The 26100-nt window shown below is 33.8% G+C and overlaps 1 protein-coding gene across 1 annotated transcript; it reads left to right on the forward strand.

The window, feature by feature from the left end:
* The first annotated feature begins 276 nt into the window (after positions 1-276).
* On the forward strand, positions 277-14343 carry LOC129806645 (proton channel OtopLc-like). Its single transcript, XM_055855378.1, has 6 exons — positions 277-896; positions 1046-1324; positions 6314-6442; positions 6655-6872; positions 6960-7115; positions 12936-14343. The coding sequence occupies exons 1-6, from the start codon at positions 859-861 to the stop codon at positions 14171-14173; spliced, it is 2058 nt and encodes a 685-aa protein (XP_055711353.1). The 5' UTR covers positions 277-858; the 3' UTR covers positions 14174-14343.
* Positions 14344-26100: the final 11757 nt, after the last annotated feature.

Consider the following 26100-nt stretch of genomic DNA (forward strand, 5'->3'; position numbering starts at 1 on the left):
AATAAATAGCTTTCAAAGAGCACTAAATGGGAAATATATCGAAGAAAATTTAGCAAGTTTTATATAAAAAAAATTCTCTATATATTATATATTGTTTATCTCCATATAATACTGGGAAATTATTCTTCAATTGACACTCTATGAAAATGTTCTTTTTATAGAAATCATTTCCACTCTGCAAAAGAATATTTTATTTTTGGTTCTCTGTTAATTGATTGACATATTTGATGGTGATATTAGTGACTATACTGCGTTATTTTTTTTTTTTGATATTTTCTCTGCTAACACATAAATATATTTGCACAAGTTTTTTTTTTCCTCTGCAAATTGAAATCACTTGTATAATCTGTTAAAATTCACCATCACACCTTTATACTTTTGCTATATTGACAGAGAAAATATGTATTAAAATCACACATAACAGGGATGAATTGGATAAAATTTTGCGTAGGAGAGCAAAGCCAAAAGTATTTCAGGTGACCACCTTGTGAGTATATAACGCTTCATTCAAATATCCACGAGATATTTTGACCCATTCTGATCTTTGATCATCAAATAGACATTAAAATTGATCCAATTGACGCCAAGAATCACTAAAAAATTTGTGCTAATTCTCAGCAAATTAGCACATTACCACAGTCTCTTGGAGGATTCTGGTCTGTTACCCAAACTAGAATCTCATAAATTCACTTTAGTTACCTCAAAACAGCCGAGAGAACCTGACTGGAAAATTATTTCTAAGAATTTTTCGAAGATTTTGCACAAGTAAAAAATAATATTCACTTTCATTTTCAAGTGAATTTTAGTGGAGTTTCGTTTGTGAAGACAGAAAAAAAGCATTAGAAAAACATTTATTGAATGGATACAGTTGTTGAAGAAACGCACAGGTACAAGAAGTAAGAGAAAAAAAAAAGAAAACATCCCCAAGTTTTCAAAAAGAAAAATTGCAAAAGAGATAGAATTTCACTGGATTAATTGGCTTGTAGTTTTATTAATTTGGTATTGTATTGAAAATTTTGCGAAAAAAAAATCAAAACGAAATTAGTGAATCGCTTCCAATGAGAGCTGATCAGATGAGAACAGGGGAAGCTGCGGTGCTCTTAGCACCATCAGCAAACCCAGCAACAATTCAGCCTCCAGCTCCACCGCTACTTCCTGACCATCAGAGTCTCGTGTCCTATTCCCAGCCTGGAAGTCGCAGGATGACTGGAGAAAATGCCACTCTGCAGGAAATGGTGGCCTTCTCCAGACGACCATCAGCAGTTTTGGCTGCCCTGAGACGAAACTCAACGGCCATGGTCGCTCACAGAAGACTATTTCTGGAGTAAGTTGGAATAGTTAACCCTTATTTGATTTCTTGCGTATTTTTTACCCTCACACACTGAGAAAAAAGTTGAGTTAAGTTCGTCATACACACAGAAAAATTTTGACTCTAAATTTAAGAATATATAAGATCCTGGGAACTTAAATTGGACGTGAATCCCCGAGGCGCTTAAGTTTAGAAGCTCTGAGCGAAAGAAATGAGCTAGAATCCCTAGCTCTTTCAAATTAAGAGATCGGGAACTTAAGTTCTGCATTAGCTGGAAAATGAAAAATGTCTACGGAGTTCCAAATTGCAACTAAAACTAAATTTTCAAGGATTTAGAATTAGGGCATTGGCATTCATTCGATGGGATTTGAAATTAAATCCCTGGGTGTTTCTGTTTAAGAATTTTCCATTTTTCTGTGTGTAACTTTAACACTTTTTCGATGTAAAAATATATCAACATTTTTTAATGTTAATTTTACACCTTTTAAGAGTAAAATCAACGTGAAATAAGGGCAACTTTAACCCATAATACACCTAAAATGGGTAATATTTACACCGATTTCGGATCAATACTGCAGGGTAAAATTAACATTTCCGGAATGTTATTTTGACTTTTTCGGACTTCTCTCAAGTGCAGGTCAAGATGGGGTAATTTGGAACTATGTCTATTTTGGAAATTTGAGATTGTCTCACTGTTTCAAATTTCAAATGGTTAAAGAAAAAATAAAAACTACGCAGAAGTACAAGATTTTACATTACAGTGTACTTCAACTTTATATTTTCCTTTTGCTATCTAAAACTGTTATGAGCCCTCCAAGTTGCAAATTATACGTGACTCCAAATTACCCTGTCTTACCCTACTAAGCTCTTCAAGATGTGTAATTCTAACACCAAACCCTTTTTTAGTGAAAAAAAAAGTGCAAAATAAATTGAAGAAAGGCCGTTTAATGATAGAATAATTTTTTATGATAAAAAGTATTTTCACATTCACTGTGCCAATACAGTACCTACTCTCAATCGTAGGACATTTAGGGTAGAGTCAGCCCTTTTGGCCATGTAAGCACTTTTGGACACCTAAAGTAAAATCACATTATAAGGCAATTATGAGTTTATTTGGAACAGGAAAATGGGTCTTATTTCGTGACCTCTAATCTAACGAATCAGAAAATCATATTTGATTTTGTATCGACTTGATTGATTATAAGTTATTGAAAGAAATTCTCGTCAAGGTAAACAATAAACTAAAAAAAACATGGGATTCTTAAGAAACTTGTTAATGTTAAGAGAAATTGTTTTGCATTATTTAATATTTTTGATAAAAATATTTGATGTTATTCAATGAAAGTCCATTTCTTAATTAACTAAATTTTATTGTGATATCATCCTTAATAAGATTTTCTAACAAATGAAATGAAAATCGGATGTGGCTCAAAGAGCTCACTTTTTTCGGCTGTGTAAGTACTTCTGGCCATTCATTTTCCCATACATTTTACACGTGGAACACCTTGCGGATTTCAGTAAAAACAATCGTGACTTTTGACTGATTTTTACATCAAATAGAAAATGTGCAAAAAAGTCGTTTAAAATACTATAATAAAATCACATAAAATTGGTGTTAAATAAAAATAGGACTTATGCTGTGTATTTGTGAAAGTTTTCGAAAGCTATTTCTTCTGTTATTTTATTAAAATTCTATTAGAAGCTAGTGGCCAAAAGGGCTTACAAAGTGGCCAAAAGTACTGAAACATACATAGTTGCATAAAATACATTTTTTACTAAAATATCCAAAAAATTTTGGGAATCTCTTGGATTATTAGGAAGAAACGGCTTTAAAGTATCTTTGTACAAAATTTCATTTTATTTAAATAAAGATTACAAAAATTACAAGCACATGAATCCTTAAAGTGGTCAAAAGTACTTACTCCATCCTACAGTTAATTATGTTAATCCGGGTACTTCGCTATCTGTATCGTTTATAACTAATCCACTTAAAATAATATTTTTATTTTTATTTCCGTAATATAGTTGCTACAGTAACATAATATAACTATTCGAGTTTGAGGAGAAGCAAAAATAATATTTTTATCCATTAAATAAGTGAATGTAGTCGACTCATTTCAATCTTGTGCCAGCTGGGTTATTCACTAAAAATTTTCTATCAGTGATATTTTTGCTGATGACAGCTGGTTTATTGAAAACATTTATTGTTTTTTCCTTGTGAAAAAAAGGATTTTAAACCCAAAAGTTTAATTAAAAGTGAATTAGCGAAAAGGTGACCCAGTTAGTGCATGCTGACTTATTTCAGTATTATCATTATTTTATAAATTTTCTTTAATATTTTTGATAATTTTTTTTTATATTATGTTTCTGAATAAAACATTGAATAATTCTATGAATTTAGAAGAAGTAAAAAAGAATTTCTTCAGTCCAAAAACAAGCGTTTGAGTAGCACTCTTCGGAAAACGATCCAGTTACCCCACCTTACTATAGTATTTCTTCTAAGCAAAAAATCATCCCATTCATTACACGTAAACTGGATAAAACATGATAAAGGATAATTTTTCCATGATGTTATCCCAAAATCCTGAAATCGAAAAATGAGATAAATTGTTTCTTAAAGATCACATATCAGTTCTAAAAGATATATTGATCGCCAAATGAGTCCTTTAAAAGTACCAAACTTACAAACTGGCCAAGGTAAAATGTTAAAAAGATTCTAAAGAGGGTTTTTCTTAACTTAAAGTAGGGTATACACATTTTTTGGAACATAATACGAATTGTACTGTAAATATTTAGATAGCCCATACCCAAGAGAAACTAACAAGACATAATTTGAATATAGTTCGTATTTGTTTAGCTAATCACTTTAAAAAAAAAGTTTAGCTGCGTTAAATAATCGCAATATTTCGTTTGCGAAAATTACAATTATTTTGAGGCCTCTGTAATCCTAACACTAAGTCGTTAAGGCATCTACACATTGGAAACAATCCTGTCAAAAACTGAATTTTTGACAGAATTTTGAAGTTTTATCTACAGCATTGCAGGCAGTATCCTTCAGAAAAGCAATTTTTTAAGGAAAGTTGTACCCGATGTATTGAAGCCTTTAGTCGTTAGACGATTTGTTGCAATAATGTTGGTAAAAAAATATTGTGATTAATTCGGTTATAATTGCATAAAACTTTTTCCTTCAGCTAACCCTGAGGTCTATACACTGAGAAAAAAAGGGGGTGCGATTAACTTTTTTTCCTCATAACTTTAACACTTTTTAGATGTAAAAATATATCAACATTTTTTAATGTTAATTTTACACCTTTTTAAGGGTAAAATTAACATGAAAAAGGGTAACTTTAACCCCTAATCCACCTAAAATGCATAATATTTACACAGATTTTGGATCAATACTGTAGAGTAAAAATAACATTTCAGGAATGTTATTTTAACTTTTTCGGATTTCTCTCAGTGTAGAAACCCTACTGTATGAGCAGTAAAGTAAATCGAATAATTCAGTCCACGTAATTTTATCAAATCGCAAGCCTTCAACCAAAGCATAAGTTCTTAATTAACCCTGTATTAAAGTAGAATAATCCCAAAATTAAAACGATGCAAGTATTAAAATTCATGATGTAGGGGAGACTGGGCAAAATTTGTCGAAACGAAAATTTCAGTATTCACTATTGTCTAAAATAAAAGAGACTGAAGCTTACTTACAAAGTTTCAAAGGATTCGGGGAAGGATTATGTAAATAAAAAAATAATGAAATTTTGAGCCCTATTTTTGGAATATTTGGCTTACAGAAAATATCAATACTGATTAGCTCAATTTAAGCACATTTCTCGTTAAGATAAAGAAAAATTATCTTCGACAAAGTTGTAGAGGAATAAATTTCCTATAGAAATATGTCTATTTGATATTTTTAACATTTGCGAGAGTAAAACGTCACAAATTATCCGAAGACTGACAAAATTTGCCCCAGCTATTTTGAGAATCTCCACAAAATCGACTTTTATGGCTCCGGCACACCTTTTAGATCAGGAAAATTTCATGAAGTCGAAATTCGCATTCCTTTCTTTATCACATGTTTTGCACATGACTATCTCATTCTTTCGCATACCAAATTCGATTGAGCTAAATTAAATTTGATGTGATGTTTAAAAGAAGAAGAAGAGTACGAGATAATGAGATAGACATATGCAAAGCATGTGAGAAAGAAAGGGATTTGAATTTCGACTTCATGAAATTTTCCTGATCTAAAAGGTGTGCCGGAGCCATTAGAAAATGATTCAAAAATCACATTTCTTTCGAGATAGAGGAAAATAGTCTTCTGCAATGTCGTAGAGCAGTAAATTTCTTATAAGAATATGCTCATTATGAAACGTTTAAGTTTTCTCAGAGCTCGTGAAGGAATTAAATATGCGTTTTGACAAGTTTTGCCCCAGCCTCCCCTATATTCGTTAAATTTTGAATTTGAATATTTCAATCTTTCAACGGTATTTGTAGTCTTTAATCGAAAGTGTTCAAACCTGAATTATTAATAAATAAATTAATTTATCAGTTAATTAATTTGTTGCATAATTTATCAATTTAGTTATTTATCGCCAAATATTTTCCCATCTAATAGCCTTTAAAAAATTGTATTGATTTTATTTTAAATTTCAAACATGTATCAATAAGAATTATTAAGTTTGATCTATGTTTTGAGAAAATACATTATAGCATATATCCTATCCATATCTTTAAAATATTTATATTTAAAGGAATTAATGATAAACCGAAGAACAATATTTGATATTACATAAGCTTTACTTTAACCATGAAATTTTCAATATTCTTTTTTTTATTTTCTTAAGAAATATACAAATTTTCAATATTATTATACCCCTGTAATATAAAAGGAGCGATACGTTTATACCTAAACTTTTTTTTTTCAATGAGATCATTCAAACATAATGATATTCTCTACGTAACGTCAGTTTCTTACTCACTTGTTTTTTTGGACTTTTGCAGCCTCCTCCAGACATCACAGAACTCCCCAACTGCCACAGGGAGCAAGCAATCCCTCAACAATGGTGGAGTATCCATTCAGAATGGCGCAATGGCTCGCGAAGCTCGCATGAAAAATCGACGAATTGGAGAGTATGTGCTAATTATATCACTAAATATCGACGCATAAATGCTTTAGAAACAACCAACCACAATTTTCATTCAATTTAGCTTCATTATAGTATTGTGAACTCATATTCACGTGGCCAAGTGATAGGGGGAACAAAAAAGCCCAGCACGGGCCATCCATCATGCCACAGCACATTAAACCCAATCTAAAATGATGTGATAATTTATTTAAATAGGGACGCAATTAGCACAGCACTATCTGCCCTGTATGCCAAATTAATTGTCGTCCTCGGCATCGCACTGCCCGTCACGGATATTCTGAGTGTACGTGGACCAGCCTCATTCTACCAGGGCTTCTACCTCTACCTTTACCTAGTCAGTGTGGCATTTGTGGCCTACATGTATGTCGCTCACGTGAGATCACGCACCCTCTTCACCCTTCTCAACACATATCGTAAGTCCGGAGGGTTCTTAAAAAACTTTCCAAGTCTCACTTAGAGCAATTTCTTCTGGAAACTGATGCATTTCTTTGGGTTTGCAGATGAAAAGACTGGAGAAAGTCTCAATAGATTGGCGTTCAAGCAAGAAAAACTCATGAGATATGGGAGCTTTTATCTCAGAGTTGGAGCTGTGGCCTTTGGAATTGGGAGTATGGTGTACTCTGGTCTTGAATTTGGACAGTACTTTGAACTTAAGGGTAAAATGCCAAAATATTTCTCACCTGTTGATTTAAACTAGAATATTCAAGTTAATAAGCATTTGACAATAACTATCTTGGAAAACTACTAAAAGTCTCGTAACGCAATGAAGGTTAAAATATTAATAGAACTCAAGACATTAATCAGAAATGACCATAACTATTCAGTTCAGAGATAGCAAAATTCATAAAATTCACTATAATCCGTTTTATCAACAATAAATATCAGTTTAGTTTATTCATTTTTCCCAACTATAATTTCCTAGACAGTTTTTAAAGCTGAAGATCTTCATTTTCACATACGCACTCACAATACTTTCCTCCGCGTGAGGGCACTGTTGTTTACCACAAATGGCGCTGCGGTCTTCAATTTGCAATCCTCAAGCTCTTGACGAAAAGCCTTAGCCATATTAACCCTTTAACGACGAGACAGTTTTCGCTGACCGAAAATCAGCAATAAAAATGAAACCGATAAACAGAACTTGTAAAACGTCTTACTTCTAAACTTCGAAAAGCAAATACAGTTATATTTGGTATATTTTTTGTCTCTATGAACGATAGGGACAAAAATAGCCCAAAAATTTAAGTAATTTTTCTGACGATACCAATGACTGATAATTTTCACTCTGATGAAAAATTTTATGTTTGAGTATTATAGTTTCCTTTTCCAAAACGGTTTTGCTTAAAAAAAACTGGAAGTATAAAATATAATTAAAATTAATTTTCAATATGAGAATTTAAAAATTCGTCATATTTTAGCTTAAATATTTATCATATAGTAAATAGGTGGAGACTTGCAAAAAATATCCTAGATTCCTTCAACCTTCTACTTTGCAATTACATATAAATACAAGAAAAAAATAACTTTAGGTAGTCAGGAAAAATTATTTTCTTTATGGGACACCGGTGTTTCAATCGTCCTTAAAGGGTTAAACAACATTTTCGCTCAATTTCTTAAACAATTGCTTTAAATCTCAATGGGACGTAAAAACTACTTTACTTATTAACAAAATCGGGCGTAGAGTAAATTGAACAAAAATTTTTAATATACAAATTTATGATCAAAATACTACAATATTTTTGATAAAAATCATCTTAATTGATAAATTATAACTTATTATAGTAAGTACTTTAGTTTGCTAAAATGTCGAAAATTTTAAAATATTATACTGCTGTTATGGACATTTAATGCACCTAGTTAAAAAAAAAACAATTTTTTAATGAAAACAAAATATTTTAAGTATAAGTTTATTTTTTTTCCAAAATTGTAAAATCAACAATAACCCATAGTTTTCCCAGAAAGTGTCTAAAAACCTATTCAAAAAACACACTTTTGAAAGTTATAGTCTTTAAATTTATTATACAGATAAGAAAAAAACTTAAAATAAATTATATTAATAATAAATAAATAAATAAATAAATAATAAATAATAAATAATTAATAATATTTCTTTATTATTTTAAAAAGAAATCATTAGGGGAAAGTGTACTGTTTTTAAAATATATTGCGGAATCACATTTACAGTAGAGCCCCGCTATAGGCCATCGCTCTATAGTCCACAATTTACCGACCGTTGATTTCAAAACACTGATTTTAAGTTAGGTTATGTTTTTTAGTACCCGATATGCAATGTTATAATAATTATTTTATTAACAAACTTTATTATTTCGTTGTGATAATTGTGATCCATAATGAAGAGAGCGAGGACAAGTACCACAATCGCAAAGAAAGTGGAAGCCGTCGAGCAATTTCAATACTAAAAGTCGTTGATAATTTTAAAAAATGACATCGACTATAGTGCGACCCAAGTGTCAAATCTGGAAGCAAATATGGCCTATAGCGGGGCTCTACTGTATTCAGAAACATAGGAAAATTTAGTCGTTACGAAGCTTGGAATAGTACAAAGCATGGGCACTTTGCCCTATTTACTCTTAGCTCTAAATGGTAACCCTCTTTGTGTTAATCTTAAAACCTTCCCATGTTGAGAGAAATTGTAGATACTTCACTTTAAATAATAATATTTCTTGAAAAAAAAAGTTTATTAGTTTTTCAAAAGAATTACAATCAAGCACCAAAAATGTAAAACACATATTTCAGAAGATAACAATTATTATTGCTTTAAGCAATAAAAATTAGAGGTATTAAACATTATTTACAGAAAACGAAACAGAATATAAGGTGCTGTCTAGGGTAGAACATTTGAGTAGTGCTACAGAACCGACTGGATTTAATAATTCTTTCATTTATTTATACAAACCGTTTTGTGAACTTTTAAAGAGAGAAAATTATGCACACCTGAACTATTACATAGGGATAATTCGAAGTTCGAACTGGATATTTCCTACAAGATCATTTTTGTGTAATTCTGTTAAAATAAATAATAAAGACGATTCCTTTACCTTCCATATAAATCAGAATCTCAGAATTTAGAATAACCTAGTTTTAAGAACAATTAAAATTACGATAAAAGAACTTATGTACAGCCTAATATCACTTAAACAAGATTTAACCCTTTAAGGACGATTGGGTCACCGGTGACCCAAAAAATGAAATTTTTCCTATGGTCATCCAAAGTTGTGTTTTACCCTAAAAAGTCAGAAAAAGTGATTTATTCTTACGCTCGATTTTTGACCCTCTCGTCCTTAAAGGGTTGTTAAACCCAGAACAACTTTATATATCGAAATTCCTTTTTTTCCTTAATTGCCTTTTTTTTACTTTTTTTTGCAAATGAAAACAAAATTGATAAATGTACAGCCCGCTGTACATCTTCATCTACCGGATGCCCAATTGCCTTATCCTTGCACTTTCTTATAATCTTTGTAGATTTTTGTGGGTAATATAGTAATAGTCACACTAGAGTGACTTAAAATTAAGGGGTTATATCTACCTGAAATATTTTTAGTTAACTTTTTTTCATTTCAATAATGTAGCAATATTTTAAGAATATTGTAGGATATAAAATCTATTGCTGAAAATATTTTTAAGTGTCCAAAACTGACAAATTTTTGAAGCACGAAGTGGGATTGGCACTCCTTGTACATCTTTGCCAGGCAGTGCGATTCTGGGTCGTCTCATCATCGAGATCTTCCGACCTCATGTCCTTTTTCACGGTGGAAAGCCATATGGTAGGGTGGCGGCCAGGACCTCTCTTTTGATTTTTTCAAGCAGTGCGAACGAAAACACATTTGTTTTTACCGGAGACAGTCAAAATCACGAAAACCAAGATTCAAAAAAGCCCAAAATTCCAAAAAGACAAAATCTTAAAGTTAAAAACCCTAACGCAAAAATCCCGAATGAGTCGCAATCTCGAATAACCAATGTTCCGAAAAGGTCATAAACCTGAAAGGAACGAAATTATACGGAACATAATGTGTGGAAAATTTCCCAAAACACAGAAAATGTCCATTTGTCACCAGCAAGCGCAGGTGAAATCGTGCACGTAGCTATGACAGAGATGTGCAAGAAACCGTTGAAACCGAATTAACGTCAAATGAAGCATGTACGTCAATGGTCAAAACGCTACCGTCGTTGCGGGTGACTTTGCACTCGGGGGGTGACTTTGCACTCTGTTGTTCGTGAGAGTTTGAATAATTCTAGCACTTATTGATAGTCTTCGCCGATCCGGTCTACCATGTCAAAGTATATAGGGATATGTTAAGTACCAAGTAAGGTACAATGATCCTTAAAAGGATTCTTGTAGTTTCAGTAATAGTCAATGAAATCCTAGTATAGGTATTTTGTCAAAAAACGACTTCGCGAAAAAGTTATCTGAAGATGCAATTCCAAAATCGATTTCAGAGAAGTAAATTGCCCAAATCTATTCTAAATTTATCTGGCTAGAATAATCCACTTCGATTTTGTTCATTATTTTTAGTAAATTCCTTTTTTTCACTATAGTCTTCCTAAGAACGCATGATTTATATTATAATATTGCATATAATGGACTTTCTTAAGCTTTATTATAGAAGTATTTGGCCAAAAATTATCCAATTTTTTTATAACTTAATATAAAATGACCGAGATCTACAAGATGGTGTGGTCGCCATCTTGATTTGACGATTCTGTCCGCCATTTTGAATAACTGTCAAAACAAAAAACTTATCCGATTGAGCTGAAATTTTAGTATGTTCTGGCTGATGTCAAGACCTTTTCAGAACATATATAAAATCCGACCTAGGTCAAGCGATTGTCTGGGTACTGGGGCTCTAAGTTCAAAATTTTGACATTTTCATTAATACAGAACTACGGAGAGCTTCTTTTATGGAGACCATCACAAAAAAGGCAGTATTATCGTTAGGCGATGAGATCTAAATAACAAACAAAAAGAAAAGTCATGTATTTTTTATAACTGCATATTATTTAAAGATCTGAAAAACTTTTGCAAAGATGAAAAAATAAAAAAAAATAAGTAAATGCACTTTTCATTTATTTTTTTTAATTATGTAAGAGTAAATAAATATATAAAATAAAAGCCTCAACCATTTCTAATGGTTAATGAGACATTTCGTTTAGGTTTTAAAATTCAGGATTAGAAAATAAAGATTGCCAAAATATGAATATTTCAAATTTTTAAACTTTGAGCCTCTGTATCAAGGTAAATACTTGACGTAGACTAGAACATAGATACGTTTTGAAAAGGCCTTGACATCAGCTACAACATACTAAAATTTCAACCCAATCGGACCAGTTTTAGGGTTTGACAGTTATTCAAAATGGCGGACAGAAACGTCAAATAAAGATGGCGACCACGTCATCTTGTAGATCTCGTGCATCTTACCCTTAGATATGAAGATCTTCATTGTCGTTTATTATCAGAAATTGTTGATTTTTTAGTATTTATTAAAAAGTGCAAAGTCACCCGCACCTTATCCCAAGTGCAAGCCTTTTTTCTTGATTTTTTTAAACATAGTAAAATTTTATAAAATTAATGCTAGTGGCACAAAATCCATTCATTAATAACTGAATACAAATAATTTTACTCAAAAACCCCCCTCCCTTCACTTTATCTATCCACTTTTAGAGGGTAAAGTTGAAAAACAGCGAAAAAACGTGCAAAGTCACCCGCAACGACGGTACTATACAAACTTATTTTGACGTTAATTCGGTTTCAACTGGTTTCAACGGTTTCTTGCACACCTCTGAGCTATGAGATGGTTTTAAGAGTTCGAAATTTTAACTTTTCCGAATTTGGCCCTTTCAGGATTATGACCCATTCGGAATCACGACCTCTTCGGTATTTTGTCTTTGCGAACTTTGTCGTTTGCGATTTTGACCTTCCGCTATTTTGGCATTTGTGTTTTTGGCTTTTAGGATTTGGACCGGAACCCAAAATAATCTCCTGACAATGTCATATTGATTAGTTCAATAGCAGTATTACAAAAATTCGTAAAAAGATTTTGGGCGTTCAACTAGATACCCTTAAGAAACAATACTCTTTTATAAAAATATATTTTTATTAAAAAACTGTTTTCTAAATTTTTATTACTTTAGGTTGTGCAATTATTATCACAATAAAAATTTGAATTAAACTATAAGATCCAAAAACTGAATTAATTACTTAATTGATTAAGGTAATTGATTAGAGAACAGTGAGGCAGATCCATACAGCTTTTTTACAGCTCTTTATATCCTGTTCATTGCGCTTGCATTTTGACGGTGTAGAAATAAAAAGCCCATTTTTAAATATTACTGTATTAACCTAATAATGTTTTCTAAAGTCATCATTATATGAACTGCCCCAACCTCACCTACAATTATTTTTATCATATTTTGAGTTTATTTTAACAAAAATAATTTCTTTTCCTGCTCTTCTTCTGCAGGTGAATCAAAATGCCAGAATGTCTTGATAGCTTTAACACCGGCTACGAGGATGATCCTCTCAATTGTCCAGATGCAGTTCATCTTCCTTAATACGAAGGAATTCGAGATGGGACGTCACAAAGTAATTGCTCGCTTTGGGCTAATGCACATGGTGGCGACAAATCTGTGCGAGTGGCTGTATGTGCTCATTGAGGAGACAAAGCACGAAATTGTCCACATAGTTCACAAGCACCTTCACCAGGCATCCACGGACAACATTTTCCCGCAAAATGTCACGTTACCTCATCATCTGATGAAGCGTGCCACCTCATGGGAGATTGTGGTGGAGTGTCGCCGAACAAACATCATGGGGAGCCTGGTACAGAATGCCTCGCCATTCCTCTTTCCCTGCACCATTGAGTACTCCCTGATTTGTGCTGTGATTCTATTTGAGATGTGGAAGAAAATTAAATCCCAATCGGACATCAATCGAAGCCGACGAAATTCCCGAAAGCCCCAAACCCCAGAAAATGCCCATCACTTCTCTGTGGACTGTGCCAGGGCTCATCGGGGGATGTTTGGGGGAATTTTAATCATTGTGCTAACCATCATCTGCCTGATTATGTACTTTGTATTGACTGAACAGCAGCATCCCTACAAGGCAATGGCCATCCTCGAGGTGACCATCTCTGAAATTATTCTGTACGTAGTCACAGGGTCAGCTGTGGTCTTTGCTTTTCTTCGGATGCGAGATCTCAAGTACTCGAAGAAGCAGGAACACAGCGGAATTGGTCTGGATTGTACACTACTCCTCCTGGCACAGAGCGGAGTCTACATCTACGTAATCTTCAGCATCATTGGGAACTTCTTCGCCATGGCAGAGGAATCTGGTGAAGGAGGCCTCGAAGGACTCATTGCAGAAGCACTCTGTTTAGTTGAGACCAGCCTACAAACCATTTTTATCCTAAATGCTTGGTGGAGAAGATGCAAAGGTGCCCAGCAGAATAGAACAAAGCCCGGTCGGGAGATCGTTACCTTCCTCCTGGTAGCCAACATGGCCATGTGGTTCCTCAATACTTTAGTCAAAAATCGAGCTTCTTTTAGACCTACCCATCTGAGTTTCTTCGGAGTCTGGGCCTGGACAATCATCACACACGTCTCAATGCCCCTGGCCATTTTCTACCGATTCCACTCAACGATTTGCTTATTTGAAATCTGGAAGACGACATTTAAAATCAAAATAGAACATAATAATTAACCTCAAATATTTCTAGTACGAAATTATTTGAAGAACAATTAAAAATTATTGCTTAGGTTACGTTGTAGGCCTTCAATTTTAAGATTAGCTTTGTATAATTTTGTAAAAAAAAAGCCAATAAATAATTTGCTGCGATTATGAAATCAAGATCAAGATCAAAACCCATAAAATTTATATTCAATCAATATAAATTCAAAAGAGATGAGGTAAATTCGTAATATAAGTAAAACCCGTACGAAGACGAATTTATCTTATCAGCTGTTTCGGTTTAAACACTTGTTCAAGTTGGCAGTGTATTTCTAGTTTAAATAATTCAGAAGCCAAATTAACATGCCTAAACATGTAAAGTTTAATCTGGTTGAAATGAAAGAAAAGTATCTCGGCTAGGGCGAAAATGGTGCGTTGTACGAGGTAACTGACTTGACCAAAAATCGTTTCGGTTATGTACGTGAATTTCACTTCTGAATTACGTAAATTGGAAGTGCCATTAATAAGGGAAAAATAAAATATCTCATACAATACACTACTTCGATTTAAGTCGAGGCACTTTTCTTTTAATTAGTCAAAATTAGTTCGGATAATTTTGACTAATTTAAAGAAAAGTGTCTCGGCTAAAGCGAAAATAGTGCGTTGTACGAGGTAACTGGCTTGACTAAAAATTGTTATGATTATGTACGTAGATTTCACTTCTGAATTACGTAAATTGAAAATGCCATTAATAAGGGTAAAAACAATATCTCGTACAACACACCACTACGATTTAAGCCGAGGCACTTTTCTTTTAATTAGTCAAAATTAGTTCGGATAATTTTGACTATTTTAAATAAAAGTGTCTCGGCTAAAGCGAAAATGGTGCGTTGTGCGAGGTAACTGGCTTGACTAAAAATTGTTTTCGTTGTGTACGTAGATTTCATTTCTGAATTACGTAAATCGGAAATGCCATTAATAAGGGTAAAAAATATATCTCGTACAACACACCACTTAGATTTAAGCCGAGGCACTTATCTTTAAATCAGTCATAATTAGTTCGCGCTATGTACGTAAATTTCATTACTGAATTACTTAAAACAGAAATACCTTTAAAATAAGTTTAAAAAAAAAATAAGACAAACCTTATCTCGTAAAACACGCCATTTCAATTCAAGCCGAGACACTTTTCCTTAAATAAGTCATAATTAGTTCGGGCTATGTACGTAAATTTCATTTCTGAATTACTTTTGAAACAGAAATATCTTTAAAATAGATTAAAAAATAAGACAAACGTTATCTCGTACAACACGCCATTTCAATTCAAGCCGAGACACTTTTCCTTAAACCAACCAAGAACTTGTTTCGGTTATGTACGTAAATTTCACTTCTGAATTAGTTCAACGCGAAATATACCATTAAAAGAGGTTAGAAAGAATTATGAGAAAAACCTATCTCACACAACACATCACTTTAATTCAAGCCGAGACACTTTCCTCACTTTCCTTAAAACTAGCTAAAATTATTATTGGTTATGTACAAAACTTTCGCTTTTGAATTAGTTCAATCATAAATGACCTTAAAATATTGTTTAATAAATTAAATATTAGAAAAACATTAATTCTTGGTTTTGATCTTAATTTTGATTTTAAAGTTAAAGCTACGGAAGTTGTTAATTGAAATAATACGAATTAGAATCTTAGAAAAAGAAATATTGAAGCAACGTTAAAGTTATGAAAAAAAGAAAATATGAAAAATATTGTAAGTAATGTTTTATACTGAGCAACGCCCTCTAGTTATAAGTAGGTGCATTCCAAGAACTATCAGTCATAAGCTTCAGCGAGATTGCGTTTTAACCTCAGATCTGTAAATAGCTTAAGATAATTGTAGCATGATAAACCAGTTAATGTGAAAAATAATAGTTACGTAAATGACCGATTGCGAGATTAATACCCCGAGTTTATTGATATTTTATTGTAAGACTATCTTAAATATGCATCAACATTAAATTGAAAAGTCATTCAAAAAAGAAAATCATGGTCTTTTGGTCATTGTCACGACAATTTTTCACCCAGACTGGGGAGAGATACTCGTCACAAGAGTAACACGTTTCCATTTAAATTTTTTCTCTATAGTCAAACATTTTTGGTCGGACATAAATCATTTGATATCAATCGTCCAATAAACCTATTGTTGAGTTGTTTTCTTGTCTCAAAAATATTTTCCCGATATTGCCGGAATAGACCCAAGTCACTCAGCACTATCCTCCTGAAATCTCCTGGTAAAACAAAAATTACTTTCGGCAAATTTAAATCGCGAAATAAATCATCGAGAACAGAAAAATAAGTGCAAAGAAAATAGATCGATTGACCATTACACTCCCCCTAATGCATCGTTTTTTAATTACACTCCATCAATGGAAAGAAAAATGACATCCAGCAGATTCTTCGAGACGATAATTGTTGAACTCATTAGAGACCAATTACTGTAACTCTTATAATCTCCCACCATCGTCAGAATTGGGAGTCACATATCAAACATTTAACAAGAACAAAAAAAAACTGTAAGCTTTGCACGAGTGAATTAGTCAAGAAAAAAATCTTCCGTCACCGATTGAGAGGCAATTCATCAAGGTATCACCCATGAAAATACCATAAATCATTCCAACAACATGCTGTCCCCGTGTAAATGTTTTCTGCACGTGAAATTCAGACACACAGTTTCGAATTTCGTAGGTGTTGATGTTGGAGAGCAGAAATATGGGACTTACGAAGTTATATTTTGAGGCAAAAGACCTTTTGAAAAATTATCTTTTCAAGTACTCAAATTACCAATCTTGATAGATTTCAATGAATAATTAGTCTATAAAGCATGATTAGATGAGATATTTGAATTTTAGATTTTCTCTAGACCAAAATTTAGGGCACTTTATCAATGTACTCTTCAGTCTATGAGGGCCAGGTGATCTCTTAAACTAAGGGTTTTCAGCTTTGGAGATATGGACTTAAAGACTGTAGGGCAGTTTAGTGCAATTCAACTTTTAGCACAACTGTTTGGTCAAGTTAATATAAAAACTATTCTAACTATCTATTTCTGGTTTTTTCCCTTTGGATAAGGGAGAATGGGGAACTCTCACAAAGCTCAAGTTTTTTCTTAAAACTTACTTACTAAACGTTTATGAATATGAACTATACGTAAACTAACGCAACTCAGACAGTTTCACTTGGATATTCGCTACTTTGTGGTGGTCTGATACTTCAGCGTTGAAACAGAATCCAGAAGGTCGGAAATACTTCTGGTTCATTCAGGAATATAGTCCATTGTTGGTTGAACCATTGCAACTTAATGGCCCAGCAATTGTGAACTATGCCAAGTCCTACACTTGTGTGAGAGAAATCCGAAAAAGTTGAAATAACATTCCGGGAATGTTTATTTTACCCTGCAGTATTGATCCGAAATTGGTGTAAATATTATGCTTTTTAGGTATATTATGGATTAAAATTACACTTTTACCCTTAAAAGGGTGTAATATTAACATTAAAAAATGTTAATATATTTTTACACCAAAAAATTTTAAAGTTACTAGGAAAAAAGTTAATCGCACCTCCGTCTTTTTCTCAGTGTAGAAGCCAAGATAAAATAATGTTAAATTAAGTTAAACAGTTTTGAAAATGTACAGCATATGTTCCGTAAATTAATTTAGGATAAGTGTGTCAAATTTCGACCAGCTTTCAATTTCGGACGCTTTGAGTGTAACTTCGGCCAAGCAACTAATTTAATTTAAATTATGGTTTTTATTCTTCGAATAATCAATGATATTTTTCTTTTAAATATTTATTCTTTTTAGAATGTGACAACACTAAAACCGTAAAATTATGCGTATATTTTGGTTAAAAATTGTGTTAAAGATACTTCGATGAAAGAGTCTTACAAAAAATGTGGCAGATCGTTTGTGTTGCTGGCACTAGGAGAAAGCGTGCTACCTTCGGACGACTCAAGCTTCGGACAATTCATTTTTTCTCTATGTTCCTTATAGATTTTATCTATTGTTCTTTTCTGAAAATTTGAGGCATTGAACTAACTATTAAAATATAATATTATAATGGGCCAAATTCATTTATGAAACATTGAAAATATTTGTGTGAAGCATAAATCGTCCGAAGGTAGCGCGCTTTCCCCTAGTAGTTTGTGGTGAAGTGCAAATATGTTTCCTTGGAGGTTTTTTCATTAAAATTGATTAGTCTTCATTAAAGATTCTTTTAGTTGACGTTAATAATTTCCCAGCTGGACCACGTATTTCGTGTCAAAAAAGGGACATTTTGTAAGCATCTCTCCAGTGAGATGATGTTTACTATTTCGGCCACATCTTTTGCTTCCCCAAAATTCTTATTTTTTTAGTTCTTGTTCAATTTCTAGGATGTAAAAGGTCCAAAGAAAGAAGAAATCAACGCCTCTGCGAAAAAGATGCTGTGGAAAAGATTTTGGAAAAGTTCATATTGGACAAATAGCTTTGGGAATCTGTTCGTTAATTTCAGGTGCGAAAGTCAACTCCTCAGGTTTTCAGAATATATTGCAGCGAAGATCTGAAGGCTTGTGAGTCATATAAATGTATTAAATTTTTAAAAAAAATCCTTATTTTGTACAAGGGGGTCAATTTAATTAATTAATTAATTAATTTTTCAATATTTTACGAATTGCTTTAAAGAAAACAAAAATGATAAACCACTTTTCAAGGTTTCAAACAACGCTTAAAGAAATTTAAATATAATATATTAAAAATATTGCATTTCTAACTTGGGACTTTGGTGCTTATTTATAATTATGCCGAAATTTGGCACACTTACCCTATTATCTCGAAATTTTATATTTTCGAAAGTCGTATATTTTTTCCTATATGAAATTGTTTCACCCTCTTCTAATGACTATCTGATCATTCAGTTACTTTTTCATTTTTCTCTTACTCTCATTAAAGGAATATTTTAACCAACTCTTAAGGAGAAAATAAATTAAAATATTTGCACCTGAACAACTTTTCTTTTGTCTGGAATTGTAGATTTCACGCAAATCTACAATTTTTCACTGCTCTTTTCCCCAATTAATAGCAAAGCTAGTCATGGTAACATGATTTTGTAATTTTACTTGAGATTTGGTTATCTGCAAAGGTGTAGTACAATTTCCATACATTAATTTATTTATTAATTTACCTTAAAATATTCTTTAAAAGTAACGTATATGCATGAAACTGCCTCAACTACAGCTAAGAAAAATTCAATTTTAAAATCAAAATTAATACAAATATTCTGTTGTTGGCTTAATTATGAGTTTTTAGTCGATTATCTAAAGTTAGTTAAATTAAATCTTCTACTTATGGTGTAAACCTTGTTGCGTGTGCAACATTTTATCGGAGTGTATTGGTGGTGATTTTATGACGAGGCGACGAGGTCGCCTAAAGCGGAGAGAATTGGAGGGCTTGCGGAGTGCTAAGAGAAAAATTTGCCCAGCTCCATCTCTTCCACCACGGACCTTCGAGGAGAAAACATCTCCGTCCGTGGGCTACTCCACCGCCAGCACCACAGCCACCCATTTGAGCCACCCAGGGGTCTCCCGATACACCAGAGCTGCCTGGATCATCCTTCAAACTTGGAAGCCTCCCCCAATCCCATGCACCCAACCACCGATGGAGTGCCCTCACCGGAGGGCACAGGGGAGCGTGGGACATAGTCCCTGCCCCCGACGGAAGGACCATGGAAGGAAGGAAGGATTGGGAATAGGGAGAGGAAATGAGAGACAGGAACGTAAGGATGTAATTGGACTTGGAAGAAGGGAAAAATAAATGATTTTCGTATCATTTTGGCGCCCGAGCAAATGAAATATGTGAGTATTTCTGTTTATCCCATGGAATATTTGTTGGCTCTTAATAGTGCATTTTTGGGCAATTTGGTGCGCAACTTTTTGAGGGATTAACGGTGGTCATTGATAAGCCCGTCCGTGGTGAAGAGCGTTGTATTTATTACGCCTTCTGCGTAATTAATTAGCGTAAAATATTCATACAATTTTTTAGTTAGATTTTTTTCCGTAAAGTTTTCTATTACAAGTAGTTTTTCTGGATTTTCTCTAAATTTTCTTTTTTTTTCTTTCGAATATGAGTAATTTTTATTTTTTCTTCTTAATTTTTTTTTGAGATCTTTTTTCGTTTTCTTTTGCTCCATTGAGGGAGACTTAAAGTTGAAGGATAGCCTTTCCCTACCTATTTTAGTTGGAAAAACAATTTAGCAACCTAAGGGTCGAAAGAATTTCCTGTTTTTGAATTTTTATGTTCAATGCAGAGGAACAAATTCATCAAAAATTCATACCCAATTTTTCCGTTGGAATTTAATTATTAGTTTCAATAAGAAACTGATTCACCGTCTTAGGATTTTTTTTTTTTGCCCGATCGTAAGAATATTTTTGGCATTCCAAATATTGGATTTATAGTGCCTAGGCTGATGTAAGCCATTGTTCGTTACGGTTAAGCAGTTTGTAGTCCAAAGTCAGGTGAACTCAGAGTAGAATATGGGACATTTTAAGAAAACTTGGGTGTATTTAGGACTTGGGAAATCGGCTGAAACTTTCTTTTCCTCTTCTAATATGGCTTGGCCAATTTTTACCCCCAAGTTTTACAAAAAAAAAAGCTCTCGTTTTCCATTAATTTTTAACTAGGATCTATTACCTAGGCCTCAGAGTAAAATGGAGAAAGTGGGGGGACATCATCCTCTACTTAGATTGGTCCTGGCGTTTCGAGAGTGGGTGGGGGGAGAGACTCCTTACCTCGTCGGTATAAGTTGGGGGGTACACATGCTAATGCATTTTTGTTTGATTGGGGTATAGTAGTTCTTAATTTCTAATTTTTTTTCTTTTGATTAAAGTTCAATTTTTTTTGCATTACCTCTAAAAATGATTTTTATTAATTATATATCAAGAATAGTTTACGGTTGAGTGTTTAATTAAATAATCGTACAGTCCAGAGTGCCCAAAACAAAATTCTTTAGGAAAATCAAGGGTATATTTGGGACTCGGTGGAAGGGCTGAGATTTTCTCGTTTTCCGGTGAACTTGGTTCTGCTGTGGCTTAGCAAATTTTAACCCCCAAATGTAAGTATTCCTAGCTCATTTCCCCATTAATGCATTAACCATTGGCCAAGATCTGCTATCAAGATCAAGCAGGTTGGGAAATATGGGGGGATGTCGTCCTCTATCTAGCCTAGATCAATTCTGGTCGTTTCGTAGGCGGGAGGAGGGAGAGATTTCTCGTCTTGGTGGTATGAGCTGGGGGGGGGGGTGTGCATGTCTTATAATTCGTTCTTAATGCAAGGGCCTAGTCGTCGGAAACGGGGAGAAATTCGTCTTTGGTGTTAAATCGTGTATAGAGGGTACTTTTCAATTTTTTAAAATTCTATAAATATTATAATTCTAAATCCAGAAGAAATACTTGCACTTATTACATATAAAGTAATGGTCAATAATTTAATTTTTCAACTCTTTTTCCAAAAATAATTTTCATAGTATTTTGTAATTAACGTAGTTTACAATTTGTAAGAGAGCATGGGCGAGCAAAGAACAGAGAAAATTTAATTTTTGTTTTTTTTTTAATTCTTTGTCATCACTTTCTTGTTCGTGAACGGAGGATTAGTTAGGTAGGCCACCGATCAATTTGGAAAGACTTTAATTAAAATAAAGTCCTCCACCTTTAGGGTGTTCATTTTGATCGTCGATAATCGACCTAAATGGATTCAGTTTTAAGCTGAACCGAACTTAGTTCGTCCATTTCGATTATTAAATCCTTTTATCCCTCTTAGGACATCTTCGCGCGCTAGTGTCTCTTATGGGAAATTAATTTGTAGTGACATTTTTTTTGTTACATGCAGATTTGATTAGGTATTTGCCAATAGAGCCATACCTATCACTTTTTTTTTCTCTGGCCAACATCTTATTCTTTTTCCTCCTATGTCATCTGACGTCACGTATATTTTGGACACCTCGAAACGATTATCAATTTTTAATTTGTTTTTGACTAGAATGAATTTAATGGTCGCGAATTTTTACCCACGTCTCCGCAGTTGCAGGCAGCCACATTCCTTGGAGCAGGTTGAAATTCTCGAATAGAACGTTTTTATTTATTGTTCGAGGCAGTTAGGGCAGTGTCGGTGGAAATAGGGGTTTTTTTCTTTGCCCTTCAGGCTTTCTTTTTCCCCAACACTGTAATTCGGCTGAGATTCCCCTTTCCGCTTCGAAGTCGGTACGCGGTGTGTTTCTCAGCGGAATAGCTGAGTACCTGTTCTAATTATAATGGTGCCGAGACGGGATGACTGGGGAATTAGGCCGCGACTATTTGTTCTATTAATTTTCTTGTGGATCGTATTAGATCCTTGGTGATCGGATTTTGAGGTGATCCATCTTTAAATTAATTTCTTAATGAATTCTTTCACTTTAAAAATAATTGTTGAGATAATTAGGAAATTTCGATGGCGCTAAAATTTTAGGACGGCCTTTATGTTCGAAATCTTTATTATCTTAGCACACAAAATAGCATATTTATCTTCAAGTTCTTTAATTTTTCTCCTTTAAAATGGATTTTCTGTTTTGGGTGATGCGATTGGAACATGCAGGTTTTATCGCTGGCGCTAAATTATTAGGACGGCCACTTAAGGCGGAATCCTTGATGTCTTCTAGTCGCTTACTTGGAATCAGGAGTCTGTTTTCCCTTTCTTTCCCTTAATTAAATATTAAGTCTGGTTGAATGCGCCTTTTCTGTCTGAAATTGGACGATTGGAATAATGGAATTCTTTCGCGGGCGCTAAAGTTTTAGGTCGGCCATTAATCGCGAGATTCCTTATTGCCTAGTCGACTATTTAAGATTGAGATCGCTAAGTCGCTAGTTTATTTGTTTTTACTCATTTTCTCTGGAACAAATTGCTCACCAATGCTACTCCCTTTATTTTCTTTTCCTTGTTCTTTATCTATCAAGATCTTTAATTATATAACCTTTAAAATTGTTAACCAAGAAACTTGAGTTATTTGTATATGGACAAGGTCCCCTTAGGGGTTTGAAAATCTTTTTTTTTCTTTTTTTTTGGTAACTCCGGGGTGTGTGTTGCGTGTGCAACATTTTATCGGAGTGTATTGGTGGTGATTTTATGACGAGGCGACGAGGTCGCCTAAAGCGGAGAGAATTGGAGGGCTTGCGGAGTGCTAAGAGAAAAATTTGCCCAGCTCCATCTCTTCCACCACGGACCTTCGAGGAGAAAACATCTCCGTCCGTGGGCTACTCCACCGCCAGCACCACAGCCACCCATTTGAGCCACCCAGGGGTCTCCCGATACACCAGAGCTGCCTGGATCATCCTTCAAACTTGGAAGCCTCCCCCAATCCCATGCACCCAACCACCGATGGAGTGCCCTCACCGGAGGGCACAGGGGAGCGTGGGACATAGTCCCTGCCCCCGACGGAAGGACCATGGAAGGAAGGAAGGATTGGGAATAGGGAGAGGAAATGAGAGACAGGAACGTAAGGATGTAATTGGACTTGGAAGAAGGGAAAAATAAATGATTTTCGTATCAACCTGAGTCCTAAGTTTAAGCTTACGCCATGTTTATTAACCCTTTACGGACTATACCAGTACGTTCGTTCTCCGAAGAAAATTAAAATTCAATTAGAGATCTCCTACCTGTTTTCAAAAACCTGATGTACAAGATTAGGGGAAACTGGGGCACCTCCAAACACGGGGTAGCACCAAACAGTGCAATTTCTTAATCGAATATTCGACTTCAGAGACCAAGACTTATAGAAATTTATAGTCATGGGGATGCTTGTCCACTGTAGAAATGGTTAAGATAGTCCAAGTAGTTTAGAAACAAAAATTAGTGTTTGGTGCTACGCCGTGTTTGGTGGTGTCCCAGTTTCCCCTATAGACAAATTGGTAATAAAATCGTAAAGAAAAAGTAACCAAGTATCACTCAGGAAGATTCTATAAATGTCAAAAGTTATGTTGAAATTACGTTTGATTCATAGCATTTTATCAACAAATTTTGACGCTCACCGGAAGGACAATTCGCTCTAAAAAAAAAAGCAGTTTACGCACAATATAAAATCTAGAAAATCGTCAATTAGTAAAAAACACGCTTTATCTTTTTTAAAACAAAATAAATTATATCAATTTTCATATTTTTGGCGTTCTAAAATTTTATCAAACTAGCTATGTTTTACGATGAATATTTTACAATAAAAATAAGGTTTTCGAACTATTTATTTTTTTAATTCCTAATAAAACTTCTTACATTAAGTACTTACAAAGCATAATATCGATTTTCAACGATTTATTAAAATTTTTGATTTTAAAATTAAAACATTGAAAGCCTTTAAAAAATTGAATACCTAAATTTCTTTTAAAAAGGATTTGTGTACTACAACTCCTGTACTACAACTTTTTTAATTACAGATATTTACAAAACTGAAAAACTTTTCGATTTCTTCTTCATTGTTTGACAGAGAAAATTTTTGATTAGGACAGGGAGTGCACAAGTATAGCCAGCGAGTGAACCGTGAGTGGCAGATCGGCAGATCGTGCCGATTATTCTGCAGGAGGGGAATTCCGTAACGCTCTGACAATGCCATATGACATATTGGATTCGAATCTTAGGAGAACTTTTTCGGAAATGCGATTCTGTAGCCGTGACATTGCCATTTGAGCTCACGTGGCATTATCACAAGTCACATATTTGAGATTTCTGGCAATTCAAATGACAACGAATTTTGTTAAACAAATCAAACAAAACGTACTGTATTTTCATAAAATTATTAAGTAAAGGGATTTCATTAAAAGATCAATGAATTGCATTTTCGAACTCATATGATATGACAAAAAAAGCTCGATTGGCAGTGACACGTTTCGAACTCAGGCGTGACAATGCCACGAAAATTACAGAATTCCCCTACAGGATCACGCTGATGGCGCGATCAGTCTACAACAACAAGACTTGTTTCCCCCTGGATTAGGATTATTTTTTTCTATTATTTTCCTCAGGCATCAGAATGCTTATAGGGGAAAATGGGGCACCTCTGAATTGGAGCATTAAATTGGAACAGAAAATTTAAGAAACAAAACTCTTTTGGGTTAAAAAAGATACACTCGTCCTTAAAGGGTTAATGCAGACTTGTCTCACTTTACATGATCCCAAGATCAGTCTATTACAAATTAGCTAATGAGCAATTTGTCACGCGATTTATTCAACATCTTTCAAGTCAATCTATTGAGTCGTTAAGATAGAATGGAAATAAATACCTTTATCGAAGACAGTAAATTTTAAATGTGCTGTTGGAATTCAAGTGGAATACTTCTAAAATGCTGCTCAAATAAGCATTTAACATATTTGTGCACTATAGCTGTTGACTTGGTGAAGCTGATAGCTATAAATTATATCCTCCACTATGACCAAAACGTTCTCGTGCTATTCGCATACAAATTATCCAAAACATAATTAAATGCACATTTGCAGCTCATAAATCGACTTATTGAGAGTTGAGAGAATTTACATTCCCCTCCTTTTGATGTCAATTTGTTCTTTAGCCGTACGCTCGATTTTTTTCTTTCTCTCTCTCACGCACTTTGTGTCTTTGGTAGCAATTTTCTAAATAAATATGGCACGCGCCCCGCCATCGGCATTAAATCCATAAATGAATTCGAATAATAAATGGCTTTGCAGTTGGAAAATCCTACACTGACTTTAGTCTCAAACTTATAACTCTCTGACAACTCTGTGGAAATCAGTTAAAATACTCAAGAGTACTTCAACATTGTGCATCTGATACAATTGAGACAACAATATCGGCAGAATTTACACAATTGAGGCTTATTTATTGGGTGAAAAATAATTACCTTATCGAAGTGGACAAAGGTGTATTAGATCCGATGGTATCGGGGAGTTA

The sequence above is a fragment of the Phlebotomus papatasi genome, chromosome 3 (assembly GCF_024763615.1).
Source record: "Phlebotomus papatasi isolate M1 chromosome 3, Ppap_2.1, whole genome shotgun sequence".
Taxonomy (NCBI): Eukaryota; Metazoa; Arthropoda; class Insecta; order Diptera; family Psychodidae; genus Phlebotomus; species Phlebotomus papatasi.

What these genes read in the sequence shown, in the direction of transcription:
- LOC129806645 (XM_055855378.1), top strand. Translation starts at nt 859, where the DNA reads ATGGATACAGTTGTTGAAGAAACGCACAGGTACAAGAA. An exon ending in AAAAATCGACGAATTGGAGA is followed by an intron (nt 6,443 to 6,654) that starts GTATGTGCTAAT and finishes TTATTTAAATAG; the next exon opens with GGACGCAATTAGCACAGCAC. An exon ending in ACAGTACTTTGAACTTAAGG is followed by an intron (nt 7,116 to 12,935) that starts GTAAAATGCCAA and finishes CTTCTTCTGCAG; the next exon opens with GTGAATCAAAATGCCAGAAT.